Here is a 17,181-nt window from a genome sequence, read left to right as displayed (position 1 = left end):
AGTCTTGACTATGTAGATGTTTTTCTGATTTGAAGAAAGATGATGCAACCGTAAACAGATGAGAAGGCATAAGCCTGCAATTTATAACTAAAGCTCAACAAACTCCCACTGAGCAAAGCACTGAAGCCCAGTAAGCACTGTACTTTTAGTTGAGGAGGCGAACAGCTGACATGATTAGTCAATCACTGTTCCACTTCCTGCCCTTCATCCTTTCAGACACAGCCACGACTGGAGTTTTTGGTTTGGGAGTTCAGGGACTCTTAAAACTGCCTCATAATCCCAATGGTGGGCAGGCAGCTTGAGAGGGATTGTAGTCCATGTAAAATGGGTGGTGAGGAGAGGTGAGGTGGGTTGCACAGAGAGTGAGAGATGAGCACAGATGAGTGAAAAGGAGGAACAGGGATGTCTCTGTGATTAATTCTTTCTCTCTCTTTCTCCTTCAGCTATTTACCTGTGCAAGCGGACCATGCAGAACAAGACGAGGCTGGAGCTGGCAGATTATGAGGCTGTGAGTGTTGAACTGTTGCTCTAAGCTATTAGTCCAAGTATTGATCAGTGCGTCAAGCTCTGGGACCAAAAAAATACAGCCTCTTAAAGGTCAGACAGGCGTGTGTCTGTGATGGCATGAAATCTAAATTACTTCTTGGAGCAGACTCAAACTTTAAAACTGTCAAATGTATTTAACAGTATTTTTTTCCAACTATTGTTTTTCCTTGTTGACTTTTGATAATGTTTCTCTCTCATTTCTAACAGGAGAACCTGGCCAGGCTGCAGCGAGCTTTTGCCAGGAAGTGGGAGTTTATCTACATGCAGGCTGAGGCCCAGGTCAAGTAAGTGTGATCTGTTACCAAGGCAACACATGAAACTGCAGTGCATGCACTGATGTCATTCACACTCAAGGTAAAAGACAATCAATCATGAGAAGTGAGCATTTGTACGTGTGGTTTTGTGTAAGATTACCACTGTGAGATTAGGATTGACGTGTCTACAGGTGTGTTTCACATCAGATGCTCTTTAAACCAACAAACATAGGCAATACTTACTTGGAACACATGGAAATTCGAAAATGGAAGAAGAGTGGAGACTGTACACACTGCTCTGTTTTCCACCATCCTTTGCCAGCCTTCTTTTGATTATGAATCCACAGTTGCATCAGTCTGAGGGATGTTAAAGGGAAAGCTGTAATTTCCAAAATGTTCCCAAGATCTTTGTGAAATAAAGAGAACTGTTATTATTACATTTGCTTCCATGTTTTGGTTCCAGGTATATATGACCAGCATTTCTAATCTGATCATGATTCACGAAACTAGTATTAAAATGTTTTCTAATTCTTCTTCTTCTTCTAAATAAGTAACAATGTGGAAGTCTAGCACATAAACAAACATAATGCACATTGCCAGGGGTCAAAGACTTTAAATACTAGTATGCAAAGTAGCAATTCCTTAAAATTATTAAGTTAAAAGTTAAAGTCATAACCTATTAAACATTATGAAGATCAACAAATTATACAATTGTTCTTATTATTATTCTTGAAGCCTGTTAGACAATTTTAAATGCTTTTTTAACTCACGGTGAATATTCTTAATTTTTAAATTCATTTCTTTTTGAAAAAAATGAAATGTAGGTATCAAAAAACTGGAAGTACCCAAGTACCTGGAATAACACAGAGTTACACAGTATGTGGATGCAGACAGTGTGTATGAAGCCACAGAGTACACTGTAGACTGAGTCTGTTCTGAGCCTCATTATTGTTAAAAAAAACACTGCACTATTCTGCAGGATTGACAGGAAAAAGGATAAAATTGAAAGGAAGATCCTGGACAGCCAAGAGAGAGCTTTCTGGGATGTCCACAGACCTGTGGTAAGTCTCACATACACACTTCCTGTCTATGTGAGATTATAGCCACCCACCTAATCCGCATTCTCAAATAGTGCTGATGCAATGACATTGTTTTCCTTGGGGTGTTTTTTTCTGCAGCCTGGATGTGTTAACACCACAGAGATGGACATCAGGAAATGTAGACGCATGAAGAATCCTCACAGAGTTAAGAAGGTAAAACCTTAGCTGTCAACTTTGTGACAGGAATCTTTTTAAAGAGATTTTTTAAAATATACCCCATGCAACAAGTTTATTCCTTTTTTGTTAATTTTTCGTAAGTTGTGTTAAAATACATGTCCCCTGCATTTTTTTAAACAACATAACATATCATTTCCCACACTGCAAGAAAATAAGTGTACCTTCTAATACTTACCCACTTCTCCTCTCTCATCATGGTTGAATGGCCCAGTCGGTGTATGGTGTGATAGAGGAGGGAACACAGTCTCAGAGTCCCATACACACTCCTTTACACCACTGCAGGAAAGGCACCAAGGAGGATGTAGAAAAGGAGGTAAAAATCAGTTCAAATGTTGACAAAATTATAAGCCATCATTAGAGAAGATGTCAGTGTTTTGTGCTCTTTCTGCTTTTAACGCCACAAGCACTGGATTTCACAGCCGCAGGCCAATTACAGAGAAGATTGGCAGACATTGTAACGCATTTTGTGCGGTGCCCACCTTGTCAAATCTTTTCAAATCTGCTGGATTGTTTTCTCGCACAAACAGTAATTATGAGAAATGGTAGCACTAACAGTATTGCCGATTGACATAGACACTGCCAGCTGACTCAACAAGCTCCTTTTCATTTATTTCTGTTACAGGTATTTGCTAGCTCTAGTTGAGATCATGCAATCAGATTCAAAAACCTTTATATAAAAAGATTTTTTGGTATAGTTTATTGCTCATTGTCTTTTTCAGATCGTATTCCTGAATACCCAGCTAGATCGTCACTGCATGAAGATGTCCAAAGTTGCTGAAAGGTACAGGAAACTTACTTCACATACACATTTAAAATGGAGCACAGCATCATGTCCAATCTCTATCTTGTCAATCTTGTGAGGCACTCTTTGTCGCTAAGGTGCTCCGTTCCCATCTCCTGTACTCTCTGACCATCCATAATCAGACAAAGCTCTGTGCTACTGGCCTACCTTTTACTGTAACTCTCCTAGAGGAGTGGCAGACAGGGGATAATAGGTTTCTTGACACCTTATTTGGACCTGTGGAGGATTCAGTTTGACATTCAGAAGTGGAGCCTACCAGTAAGTGTGACAAAGCTTTGAGTCCAGAGTGCTGCTTTTGCTGTTTGGGTATGAAGTGGTTCAGTAAGGCTGTATTTTGTCCCTGGATTTTCATGCTCAGTGTGACTATTAGATATACAGGTCTAAAGACAATGTGACATTTGGGCTCAACATGCATTTTCATTACTTTCATTCTCTTGAATTTATCAATATGATGTCACATTTTCAAAATTTGAATAAGTATTGACCTAATAATACCATAGGATCAAGGGTTCTAGAGAGGATTGATTGATTGGTAATTTTATTTCAACATGTGAACAATATACAAGTACATTTAGAAAAGAAATAAGAGAGAAAAAAAAATACTATACAAATTACATACAAAAAAACATTCTGATTAATTTACATGTTGAAAGGGAGTGGGAAGAAGTATACACTTATTTAATCCCACCCCTTTGCCATAAATTATCAGTGAATATTTAGTCAGCTTCCTTACTGATATAATTTGTAATAAAAATAGTGAACAGATTTCTGATATACTATATACTATAATATCACATCATGAATTTTTTGTTTGTTTGTTTGTTTTTAAATAGAGACATTCACTTAATTTAAATATTTTCCTTTTCTTTATAGATCGAGAAGATCATATTTTTATAACTCTTTTTGAACAGTTTTATGTTTGGACATTGCTTTAATTCCATATTCAGTTTGTTCCATAGTTTCACTCCATGAACAGAAACACAAAAGCCTTTTCTTGTAGTACGTACCTTCATTGTTTTGAAGTTACAAAAACCCCTTAAATTATAACTTCCTTCTTTCAAAAAAAACATACTCTGAATATTACCTGGCAGTTCTTTATTTTTTGCTTTGAATAGAATTTGTGCTGTTTGGAATTTCACTATATCGTCAATTTTCAATATTTCAGACTGCAAAAATAGTGAGTTTGTATGTTCCCTATAACCTGCATTGTGGATGATTCGAATTGCTTTTTTTTGAAGAGTAAAAAGTGAATGTAATGTGGTTTTATAGTTATTGCCCCAGACCTCTGCACAATAGCTTAAGTATGGTGAAACCAGTGAACAGTAGAGAATATGAAGTGATGTTCTGTCGAATACCTGTTTTGCCTTGTTTAGTATTGCAATGCTTCGTGATACTTTGGAATGAATATATCTTACGTGAGCTCTCCAGTTAAGTTTTTCATCTATTATTACCCCCAGAAATTTATTTTCACTGACTCTTTCAATATCAACACCATTTATTTGAATCTTTGCATTTGTATTTAAACTACTATTTCCAAATAACATCAGTTTAGATTTATTCAAATTTAATGATAATTTGTTTTTATCAAGCCAGAACTTCACTTTACTTATTTCATTAGTCATATCCTCCAATAAATTCTGCAGATCATCACCAGAGCAAAAAATGTTTGTATCGTCAGCAAAGAGAACCATTTTTAATACTTTGGACACTTTACAGATGTCGTTAATGTACAAGTTGAAGAATTTTGGACCCAAAACTGACCCTTGGGGTACACCACAAGCAATGTCCATACATAAGGAGCAACCACCATTTATTTTCACAAACTGCTTTCTGTCACTTAAATAACTCCGGACCCAATCTAAAACTACCCCTCTGACACCATAACGTTCCAGTTTTCTTATTAATATATCATGATCTATAGTGTCAAATGCCTTTGTCAAGTCTATGAATAACCCAGCCACATATTGCTTTTTGTCTATGGAATTTGTGATGTATTCTATTGAATCTAATGTGCCGATGATGTTGATCTGTTTGATCTGAATCCGTACTGACTTTCAGTGAGTAGTTTATGTTTATCTATAAATTTTTCCAGTCTGTTTTTAAACAGTTTTTCAAGAACTTTTGAGAATTGAGGTAGTAAAGAGACAGGCCTGTAGTTTGTGAAATGGTGTTTGTTCCCAGATTTGTATAGAGGTATAACTTTTGCTATTTTCATTCTGTCTGGAAATCGACCAGTTTGAAATGATAAATTACAGATGTATGTGAATGGTTTTATAATAGCCTCAATGACTCTTTTAACCACTATCATATCAATATCATTACAATCCAAAGATTTGTGATTTTTACATTTTTTGACAATTTCAAGAACTTCATTTTCATCAACAGCTGTGAGAAACATAGAATATGGATTTCTGTCAATCAGTGTATCGGGTTTTTCCTGTGCTTTCCCAGGATCAGTGATTGTTCTTGCTAAATTTGGTCCAGCAGTTACAAAGAATTCATTGAGACTATTTGCCACAACATCCATATTGTATTCTTCATGGTCATTACAAATGAAATACTTGGGATAGTTCTTTTGTCCAGTCCCACATTTTATAACAAAGGATGTTTGGGATGTGATGTGAAACTGCACAATTTTCATTTTAAATAATTTTTGTAGAATACTCCAGCCCCATAAAGTCTATGCTTTTTCCTTTAACACATTAAGAACAAAACATTGTGTTTTTGTAGTCTTTTAAAAAACTGCTCACTGTACAGTTTCAACCGTCTTGCCCTGTTTAACGATTTGAACTTCAACTGAGAACAAGTCTTTAACTACACTGTGTGGACATAAGCACTGGGCCACACACAGCATTATTGTTTTCAGTCCCATTGCCAAAGCTTATAATATCCTTCCAAACATTTGCAAAAGAATGGGTCACTCTCACAGAGTCACTCAATGAATTATCAAGTCAGCTCAAGAAATTCCTTTCAAAATCAACTTTATGTAGTATTATTGCAAAAGGGAAGAGTTTAATTACAGATTAGGGTCGCCAAGTGCTGAGGTATTTGGTGTGTAAAAGTCACCAGTGCTCTGCTTCTAAACTTCCCCTGGCATTAACAACAGCACTAAACTGTGCAGGAGAGCTTTGATTTTCATGGCTGGGCAGCTCTTGTAGGTGTCATCCTCAGGTGGACATCAAGTTTCTACTACGTTGTTGCTCATTCAGAGAACTCTGCACAGGAACATCCAAACAAACTCTGGGCCTGGGACTGCTGTCTCTGTCCGTGGTCCTGATACCCTACCCTGCTGTGTCTATGATTTTTATGGATCCTGGTATCTTGGTATCTGGAATTGCATTTATTTGTTAGTCAATTTAAAACTTTCTGGAATCAGCATCAAAAATAAAAGGTCTGGAAACACATAAGTAAATGGAGTTTCTGCAGTTTTTTTGTAATTTTTGTATTTTTGTTTTTCTTTTTATGTATATAGCTCATATTTTCACGTGTTGTAATATGTAAATCAAAAAGTCATATCTAGATATAATGAAGCTTTTGTACTGTAGGGTTAGAAGGATATTACTGCTGTAAAGAGAAGTTGTGTGTTTTTCCTCGCCTTTGTACAGCGTGAGGTCATCCGTTGGCAGTGCAGCGAAGTTGTAGTACATACATTTGTATGTTATTGGGGATTCTTGCATTATTGTTTAATCTGTGAGAAGGAAAATATTTTCTGCAGTGTTGCTGTTGTTGTGAAGGACATTCTGCTTCACTCTGTCTCTCACTTACCGTTTGTCTCAGACTACTCAAGACATCAGTTTCTTAATTTTACTGCAGAAAAACATGCGGTTCACTATTAACATTTACCTCAAATCATCAGCATGTCACTGCTGTCTCTAAACATATGACAAGCTAATGCCTCCTTTCCTTTGTCATGTGTGTCCATGTGTGTTGTTGCTGTTGTGTGTCAGTCTGATAGCCTACACTGAGCAGTACTTGGAGTATGACCCATTTGTGACATCACCTGAACCATCCAACCCCTGGACCAGCGATGACCCCACTTTCTGGGATTTGGAGGCTAGGTACGATCACTGTCAGTGGATATTTCAAGATATGTCTCTGCATGCTGTTTTGTTGTTGTTGTTGTTTTCATAATCATGGTATTTTTAGAGGAAACTGTTTGCACTGATTATTTTAAAAATAATTTCCAAACAACTTTCTCTGTTGTTGGGCTCTGTAACCTATAACCTTCCTTTTTGCCTTTTGGTGTGTAAATCTCAAAACCAATTTCACATAGAGCCCATAGGGGAAGGGAAATCTTTTCAAGGACACCTATTCAACGCTTTTTTAGGTGTGTGCAGTGTGAAAGCTCACACCGCACCCCCCTTTGCAAGTAAATATTAAACAGACCGAAACCAATCTCACAAAAGGCAAATTCAAGTGTGAACGCACTCCATGTGCTGCCCTTGATCATATAGTTGCTGACAGCAGGCAAGTCCTGACAAAGTCGTTGAAGAAACGATTGTTGATGATCGACTTTCATTCCAAAGTATTTCTTTTTGCTACTTATCAGCTTATTTTTAACCCTGATTTGCAACTCAAAAATTTAAACGATCTGGATAATCAGAAATTTCACTGCACAATTCTCCTAACTTAAATGCTAAATGGTCTTTGAAAACTCGAAGCACCATCTTACTGCTGTAACAAGCCTCATTCACATACACATAAATACAAGTGCTTTTTCCCGACATTCAAACACACTTTGTTGCACCAGGGGGCAACTTCAGTATCTTGGATAAGTTTGTAAGAATTTTTTTTGTTTTATATATAAAATAACATTTTAAAATTCCCCTCTCACCCCTGCGGGCGGTCTATCCTTCAAGCTCGGATCCTCTACCAGAGGTGCAGTAACTTAACTGTTCCTAGGACTGCGCTCTTCTAGGGCAGAGTTCTCCGATGTTGTTCCTGAGCAATGTTCCATCTAAGCTGCGCGCGTGCGCAATTGCGCACTGCTGGCACAGTCTCTGCGCACAAAAAATCTGCGTTGGGCACAAAAAAAAAAAAAAATCTAACCTGAATTGGAATTAAAGTAAATACTTCTGTTTTGCAGTGTTAGTCAGTAAGTGACTGGCTGCTCCCTTATGGGATTAGAACAATGCCTCCTTATCCCCAGTCCAGCCAATAATACGATTCACATTCGTATATACGCAGCTGATCAACATCGTTGACAGGCTATGAAAACCCTCCTTGCTTGGAGCTTCCTTGTCTTGATGTCAGTGGCTTCTATCTCCTCTTTTGGCCATCTTATTAGTTTGGTAGCTCAGTCCCCTCAGTTCTGACCACCTTCATCTCTAGCCCGAATGACATTCCGATGCCATTGCTGCTGGTGTGGATCAGTGAATCGATGTCCCGTTCTTAGCATACAACTTGATGAAATCCACAGGAGGATGGCTGACAACTCAATTCCGTATCCATAGTGGGTTCAGACATATGCAGAACAGCAGTGGTCCTCCTCATGTATTGATCCATCTTAGCACACAGTCAGGTCAAGCTTCACCATGATCCTATCTTTCAGGACTCTCGCACTCAAGGAGACGGATACGTGCTTGGGTGGGGGGGTCATGATATCTACCCCCTGACCTGTCGTCCTGGCTCCCTGTTGCCATAACATGTGTGTTGTACCTCGTCAGTCTCTAGCTTTGAGAACAGTCCTTTCTTCTAAATGTTGGAACACTGAGCTACTAGTTGTTTCGCTGTCAATGTGGATGTTGGGTATCGGCATGACTTCATATAGTATGGAGGGTCAAGCCTAAGACCCTTACTGGATACAGACGCCCCAGGTAGGAATCAAACTTGCGACTCACGCTCTAGAGGCGTGTAGCTGCTATACAAGCATGATTTTTTTCTTGTAAAGCCAAAGTGTGACTGACCGAGTACTGATCAAGCACTAATTGCTTTGGCAGAGAACTTTTGAACTAGTGACGGACATTTACAGATCACTCAGCCCAAATCAAAGAAAACACATATAAGACCAATCAAACAAATGAACTGCCTTGCTACCAAATTATTAAACATAAAGAAAAGTAGTGCTCTCAACAAGGTGCACTATGCTTGGAACTCCTGAATATGCAGGAATTCATTAGATCAGACACATAATCACTGTGCCTAATGTAGCTTAATAATTCATCTGAATTGATTAATTGCAGGATAAGAGAACATATTCCCTGCAGAGATTGTAATGATTGGATTTCAGATGAGCACTGTCATAATGTGCAGCTTTTCATAAACCAGTATCACATCCACATCAGACCCTTTCGTGAGTCCCAAAGATCAGGAGGATTTTGCAGTTTTAATGTCTCATCTCTATCTTCATCTTTCCTCTGTTTTCACTTTTTAGATCTTTCCACACTTTCCCAGCTGTAATTAAGTCTCAGACACTAGTTTCATTCTTTATTTTTTAAAGGACATTGTAACTATTGTCAAAAACATATTGAAAGTAGAGTTTTGTGAATACTACAGATTTTTCAGCTTAATTTGAGGGGAACACAAATATATTGCAATGATAATTTTGGAACCACAGATATTTTTATAGAGGGGCTGCAATATACATATATATATAAAACAATAAACTGCCAATCCCTATCTCCATCTTTCCCAGTAAGGAGCCCAGTCAGCAGAGGGTGAAGAAGTGGGGCTTCTCTTTGGAGGACGCCTTGAAAGATCCAGCAGGGCAGGAGCTTTTCCTCAAGTTTCTAGAATCAGAGTTTAGCTCAGAGAATCTCAGGTGAGCAAAATATATTTCAGTCATCATTGTTGTATGTTGAAGTGATATTTTCCTGCTCTTTTTAACCATGCTGTACTGAACTCAATTAATGAAGAAAGGCAAGTGGTGCACAAGCACAGATTTTGTGGTGAATTTTTAAAGGTAGCTTATTCTGCATTATAACAAATCCTCTGTGCTTCATAGGATAACATTTAAGACATTCAGTTGGGCATTTGTGCAGCTCCCCTTTAACAACGTGAGGAGAGTATAAGAATCGATCAAAAGCTTTCACTTCCATGAAAATAGGCAGAAATTATTTCTTCTTGGCAACCTCATTGTTCCAACCTACCATTTCAACCCACTTGGAACATGGAAGAGCAATCAAGTGAAGGTTTGCCAGTTTTTAGATACCTAGAACACTTAAAGAGAAGCGCACAAACCACACTAAAATTCTGCTCATCGAAATTTCAGGAAAAGAAAAGAGTATTAGAAAGGAGCAATACTGAGCTACAATGTTATGCAGATGTATCTCTTCTAGTATTTTTTTTTTACTCTGTTGGATAAATCTAAGATAAAAACAGTTTTTGAAAGGTCTTATCACCATAAACAACAATGTTGTATCGAAGAGAAGAAAAAGATGCAGCCTTACAACTCTGATAAAAATAACAAGACTGAGATAATGAGGTACATATCAATTTTCTTAACTGCTTATTCAATTAAAAGTCATAGCAGCAGCAGTAGAGCCTGTCCCAGCTGGCTCTGCTGGGTGAGGTGCAGAGTACACAACGCGCCCTACCACAGGGCCTCTTTAAACAGACAACCACACTCCTCCTATGCATTTAAGACATAATTTAAGTTGTCGTGCCTTAAAGGAAAGATTTAAAGGGAAATAAGATTTCACAGAACTACTTTACTTCTGTCTGCACATCAAAAACAGAGTTGTAGAGCACCGGCAGTAAGCATACTAAGAGAAACTGCTAGCCTGACGATCCAACACACGTCACAAAACATTTCAAATCTCGTGGTTTTAGGCTCGTGGCAACTTTTCCTCAATCTGTCTGTTTAAGTTTTAGGTCCATGAATGTTTTTGATTTCTTTGACTTGTTCTTGTAATGGTTTACAGCTCACATTAAATACAAATTTACACACTAGGCACTGTCATATTTAGTCCCTTATGCACCTATGCAGCAATAAGTGGGTGTTTTATAGTGTGTGGGTGGGAGAGGGAGATGAGGCATCTCTGAAATCTAGTGAGAGAGACAGAAACGTGTTAGGAATGAGAGTCTGGGGATGAACTGATAGTATGGAGGTTGTTGATACTTCTGAGCCAGGGGGAGATCCACTACAGAGAAAAAACACACACACATAAGCAGGGTGAGATGCAGAGCGGGAGGGCATACACTCACATCGCTGTTCACCCTTCAGCTATGCCACCAGTCTCCTCACCTCCATCTATTGTTCTCTTCTTCTGGACCCTTAATTGCTTTTGGTTTTATGAGGGAGCTTTTGGAGGAGTGGCACAGAAAGAGAGAGTGTCAGTTATTGAGAAATAGAGAGTGAGTGAGCAAAGCACACCCCAGAGGTGCTTCGCTCTATATTGCTAAACCAGTCCACAGATCAATATAGATAGAAACTAATATTGGAGGCAGTCTGCTTCTCTGCTGCCCCTGGTATTTAACACAGTTTAAGTTTTTTCTCTGTGTCAATATTTAAAAGAAAATTATTCTCATGTGTCGTCGAGGAAAGGAGGAGAACGTTTTAAGAGCATTTTAGAAAGAAAGAAATCAAATACATGTAAGACAATGTTCTGGATACTGACATGTTTCGAGAAAACTATGTTTGCTTTGCAGGAAGGTTTTTAATTTTACCGCCCTAATCATACAGAAAGCTTTCACTGTCCTAAACTCGCTAATCTATCTAAAGATAAGTTATCACCAGTTACATGTTTAGCATGCAGATTTAAAGGTCTATGCCACTGATGTGTGTTTCTGTTTGTGCTGTTGCAGGTTCTGGCTGGCTGTACAGGAATTAAAGAGGATACCTCAGCACGAAGTTGCACAGAGGGCACAGGACATCTGGGCAGAGTTCCTGGCAGAGGGAGCGCCCAGCTCTATTAACCTGGACTCCCACAGTTACGAACGCACCAGCCAAAACCTGAAAGACCCTGGACGATACAGCTACGAAGATGCACAGGTGAGAAGCAGAGGAGCATGCAGTGCATTTGAGCTCAAGTAAAATTATTTGAACTTGAAAATTATAAAACCAGTCGGACTTCACAGGGTTTTAAAGTGGAGCTGATGTAACAATATATCAACCTCTTTAAACCTACATATAGAAATTATATGACTGGGAAAAAAAAGAACCTGTTCTTAAAATCCTGTCCAGATTTATGCAACTTTTTGGCAAATGCCAGCTGAAATTTGTCTGGCTGAACTGAGATTTAGTGGTACTCATAAATAATAAAAGGTGAACTACAATACTAAGTGAATCCTAGAAAAGGAGTCATTTAGCAAATTGCATTTATTTCAGTTAGCCTCATTCTGTTCTCTCACTACTGAGAAAAATGTCCCTACTTTTGATCAGTGATTGCAACACATTTACACTGCAAATACACACCTCATATCCTTTGGAGTGACTTTTGAAAAAGTAAAGCAGACAGGCAAACTTACATAGCAAGGCCCCAGCCAGTCAGCAGATTTGAACCCAGGACCTTTTTGCTGGGAAACAACAATGCTAACTAATGCACCGCCATGCTTCTGAAGTTTAATTCTAAATGACCTAATTGTGTGACTGGTTGTCTGTCTCTGTGTTAGACCTGCAATAGACTGTTGACCTATACTATGACAGCTGGGATAAGCTTCAGTCATTCCTGTGTATCAGGATTCCCCAGTTATGTGACTGACTCCAAATAGGCCTGCTTGAGGTCAAGAGTATTACCACAAGGCTCTATTCTACATTCCAACTTAAGTTGGTTATATCTCTGTGGGTTTTCTGTGCTTCTCTCAGAAGCTCTGTCCCACACTATTGTCTGCTCCATTTGTCTTTCTTACATGCTTCACCAGTATCAACTAATGGGTTTATATTGTGGAGTGATTTCCAGAGAATACGTCTCATTGGGAGACAGATGGGCATGGGGGGGGGGGGGGGGGGGGGGGGGAGTACTGGGCGCTGCGTAGCATCTATTAAATTTCGTCTCGTGTCACAGGCTTAAATGGGACGAGTTAAACAAAGAAAAGATTTCTCCTGTCAGTTACCTGGCAGTGTGCCTCAATCATCCTCTCCCACTGAGAGGGTCTTGTTCAGTTTACTCTGCTTGACTTGGCAAGTTTTGTACATCATCGACACATAGTTATATATAAACATAGCAGAATTGCACCGCCATCCTTCCGACGCAAACTTCTCCTTCTTACTTGCCGTGTATCCCATCTTTCTGACCTCTAAGGACCACATCTACAAGCTGATGAAAAGTGACAGCTATTCACGTTTCCTGCGCTCCAACCTGTACCAGGACCTTCTGATGGCGAGGAAGAAAGTAAGTGACTCTGTCATCTATTTATGAATTACTCTCTGTGGACATACAGAAGCTGTATCATTGAACATTAGCATCAGTGAAGCCGAGACTAAGGCAGGCTCCCCGACTTTACTTGGTAGAGATAAGTGGACCAGTCTTTATGACTTAATGACTGCTCAAAGTGCACACATAGCACTGTAACAGTCACACACCATGAGATACAGTATAATTTGTGAATATGTCAAAGGGCATTTTGACACGTTTGACACTGGATTGATGGGCAACCTGCCTCTAGCAGGGCCAGCTATGAGGCATGAGGGGTGCACCGCATTCAGTCAGCTAAATTGCTGAGACGACCACTAACAGCCCTTTTTAGAAAAGAAAGTGGAATACGGCATAGTATTTTCCAGCAATTACTGTAATATCAGTAATGTTTAAAAAATATGCCTGCAATCTTGTGCAATTTTTGCGAACTGACTCTTAATGTGAAAGATGCAATTTTGGCTTCAAAAGATTTCAACTCTCACACTCTTTACTTTTTGCTCGACTCTAGCCTGAAACGGAGCAGGGCCGACGCACCTCCCTGGAGAAGTTCACTCGCAGTGTGGTGAGTGTCCCGCTGCGTCTGGTTTTAATTATTACAGCTACTTTATCAAACTTTTTTTTAATTGTACATCTGTGCTAAAGTATTTTTTGTAGTCATTAGATACTTTTGCAGCTACAAAGGACATTTACTTTTTTAAAACAATGGTTTAAAAGAATGGCGTATTGAGTAATAAATGACTGTCCATTATAGAAATTAGTTTGCCTAACTGCGTGACTGCAAATGAGGGAAGAGGCAGGATGCAGGCAAAACAATTACAATGTAAAATTACAGCTAAGCGGTTTGAGTGATTTCTGTATTCTTCAGTGTTCCCTTTGGGGTGCCATTTGCCATGTGTTGCCATGTTTGTTTTTGCTTTATGAAATGCATTATTTCTTTCAGTTCAATAGATGAAGCCTTTGGTTTGCAAAGACATGGAACTGTGACCAAACTATGCATTTCTCTGCAGACACATTATGAGCTTGATATCAAAGAAGAAGAAAAAAACGTTATTTAAGTCTTATTGGACTTCATATGGCAAGCTTGGAGCTCCCTAAGGCACCTCTCATTGCATTACTGTTTTTCCCCCCCTTTTTTCAGGGCTAATATAATGTATTCTCACCTTGAGATTTAATATATTTTTGCAGACAAAGCTCTATGTGCATGCAGGTCATCCTTCTTCTTTTTCTCCTTAGCTCCTTAGAAATCTTGAGAATAAAACTTTAAACTATGACTCTTCTTTTCCAGGGCAAGTCATTGACAGGCAAACGACTGACGGGCCTCATGCAGTCGTCCTGACAAGGCCTGGATGAAGAATAGGTGGAACCATACCCAGAAGAGCTGCTTACCTATGGGAAGCAGGTGGAAAAGGACCCTGGGGTGTGCTTGTGTAGCTATGGGAGGTGGATAAGGGCGCCAAACAAGCTTACACCACTGGATTGGACTACTACCACATGTGAAACTCACCTCAGATCAGTTCAAGCGGACCGACAGCATGCAATAAGTCACCAGACCTGACACCAGTGCTGTCACAGTGTAGATGATAAACAATGCTACTCCTCTTAGGAAGTTTCTACAAAAATCAGCTGTACTAAGGAAAGCCGGGCTCAGTTGTTTCTCTCTATCTACTCTCATGTTAATATAGTAGCTGAAGAGGCTATTGCTTTTACTTTCAGTGATATAAACACGGAATGCTTGAATGCCTTGACAGATGTCAAACGAGACTTAGATTAAATGCTGTAGCTAGCTGTTTTATCTCATCATTCACTACAATGATATAAGGGAATGAAACACTGGGAGCAGTTTACAGATGCTTGACTTCCAGGTGGTGTAGTACACTGAACTTATGATTGACTAAAGCTTTTAGATCAACTTACTATTGTATGACACAAGATATGCCTCTGTATGTCCAATGCCGGTTTACTTGGTTACAGTGCGCGCTCACATTTAAATCAGCACACTTGCTGCTTTTGTCTGTCTCCCTGCACTTATAGCTGTGTAATGTAGTACTGTAGTTGGTACAATAGTATGTGTTAGTATGTGCAACAGTAGCTACTAATACTGAAGTTAGTACAAGCACAAGCTGAAATGTCTGCTTTTAAATTCAAGTAAAGGGCACCAAACACTAAGGCCACACGTATCCTGGAAAGCTAACCAAAATCAGTGTTGACCTGATCATTTGGACATATTCTTAATCTACACATCAATAATTACTTTGCCCTAAACATATGTTGTGGACACCCAGAGGTGAACATCTTGTCATAAAAAGGTGAGTTGGTAGGTTTACAAACAGTTGTATTGCTTTAAACGGGTGGGTGGATAAAGGTTAGGCTTTACTCTATCTTCTAAACATTCCACTGCAGGCGGCCACAGTAATGTTTATTTGGCTGACTTCTTACCATTCTTCACTTTGTGTAAAGATGACAATAAAAGAGGAATGCACAATAAAGACGGAGTTTTGGACCCTTATGTCAGCATGTCCATTTCTTCTACAGGGAAAATGCATCAGATGACACTTTCAATAAAATCCCAGAATAAATGCATGTAACATGTAACAGGTGCATCTTTGCACTTTGTAGTTACATACTGCCCCCTAGTGTCCATTGGGTAGTAAGTACTGGTTAAACGTCTCACTTTCTGTCATTTGCTGGCACGTGGAGCAAAACCATTACAGCTGGGCAACAAGTACGCTTTAGAAATGTACTATTAAAACCTAAATGTTAAACAGTACAGCTTTAAAGTGTTGTCGCTCTTGAATTTGATGCTTGGGAAATAAAGACTGATTATTACATCTAATGCTACAAAGAGCTTTTAGTATCTTCCATCTTAGTAATAGCTGTGAAGTGCAATAGCTCCATCTGGTGGATATTTTATTAAGAAACGGTACATTTTTTTTCTCTTTTCTATTATTATCTTCCTCCTGTAAGTCAGTCTTATATTAATCTTCATCAAACAAGTATGACTACTGTTTTATTCCGATAGTCTCCATGTTTTATTTGAATAAGGCATATCTTTTTTAGATTTCCCTCTATACACCACTACAGTGGGTTTCAAATCCAGCAATATGTGATTCAAGTGCAGACTTTCAGCTTTAATTCATGAGGTTCAGCAAAAGTATTAGAAATATTTTGAGAGGCTCAAAAGTATTTTGACAATTGACAAGAAGTTTGAGACTGTTGCCTCGTTATTCCATGACAAACTTAGCACTCGACCCACCTCTGGTTAATTCCAAATGTTGAACTTCATTTTGGTAACTGAGACTGTCAATATGACACCCAAACAGATGTCAGTGCAGGTAAAGGAGGCTGAAAAAACAAAATAAATCCACGAGAGAGAGTAAAAGCTTTAGGAGTGGCCAAATAACTGAAAAGACCTTGAGGTCAAAGTCACTGATATTCATAACTTGTCTGAGATTTTTACTAGATGCACCTGTAGTATTGATTTAGACATCGTACAACTGCCTCAATCTCAAGTTATTGTGTTCACAAAGTTAACGGCAATACCCTATCAGCCTTTTACAGTCAAGAGGTAAAAATGAGTGACTGGCCAAATTATTATGGATCTAACTGTACACTTCCTGGATAAAACCATTTTGTCCTGAGTATCAAATTTTTTATTTTACTTTTATATTTTAGTGATTCGTTAGTGTGTGTTCTACATATAGTTGTAAAGCTTTAAGTGCATACTCAAGTTTTGTGGGAGAGATCAAAGCCACTTAAATGTTTCTTGTGCATTATTGCTTAATTAAAAACATTGATCAAAAATTCTGACGTTCTAAACCGTTTTTTAGAAAAGAAGGTATACGAAGAACAGACAGGAAAAAAACAAACAAATCCTGGTACACAGTGCAACTGTTTCCAAGATAAAACACCAAAAAATATCCCAAAAAGCAGCACCTGAGTACTGTAAGCACATGTATTGCAATGCAGGATTTTAACACTTTAGATGACAAACTGAAACACAGTGAGAC

General features: G+C 38.7%; 1 protein-coding gene across 2 annotated transcripts in view; it reads left to right on the top strand.

Moving 5' to 3' along the window:
- The window catches only part of LOC120725533 (regulator of G-protein signaling 6-like), a 102,328-nt gene extending 86,648 nt beyond the window's left edge, over nucleotides 1-15,680 (top strand). For both annotated transcript variants that reach the window (XM_040018537.1, XM_040018538.1), the window contains exons 7-18: nucleotides 444-508; nucleotides 754-830; nucleotides 1,780-1,861; nucleotides 1,979-2,053; nucleotides 2,289-2,390; nucleotides 2,797-2,858; nucleotides 6,827-6,937; nucleotides 9,514-9,639; nucleotides 11,625-11,811; nucleotides 13,061-13,150; nucleotides 13,683-13,736; nucleotides 14,460-15,680. In XM_040018537.1, coding sequence (XP_039874471.1) covers nucleotides 444-508; nucleotides 754-830; nucleotides 1,780-1,861; nucleotides 1,979-2,053; nucleotides 2,289-2,390; nucleotides 2,797-2,858; nucleotides 6,827-6,937; nucleotides 9,514-9,639; nucleotides 11,625-11,811; nucleotides 13,061-13,150; nucleotides 13,683-13,736; nucleotides 14,460-14,510 — 1,082 coding nt within the window. In that variant the 3' untranslated portion in view covers nucleotides 14,511-15,680. The remainder of the gene's footprint in view (nucleotides 1-443; nucleotides 509-753; nucleotides 831-1,779; nucleotides 1,862-1,978; nucleotides 2,054-2,288; nucleotides 2,391-2,796; nucleotides 2,859-6,826; nucleotides 6,938-9,513; nucleotides 9,640-11,624; nucleotides 11,812-13,060; nucleotides 13,151-13,682; nucleotides 13,737-14,459) is intronic.
- The last annotated feature ends 1,501 nt before the right edge of the window (nucleotides 15,681-17,181 follow it).

This window comes from Simochromis diagramma, unplaced genomic scaffold, assembly GCF_900408965.1.
Source record: "Simochromis diagramma unplaced genomic scaffold, fSimDia1.1 OVJJ01000802.1, whole genome shotgun sequence".
Classification (NCBI taxonomy): domain Eukaryota; kingdom Metazoa; phylum Chordata; class Actinopteri; order Cichliformes; family Cichlidae; genus Simochromis; species Simochromis diagramma.
This window is presented reverse-complemented; position numbering and strand designations above follow the sequence as displayed.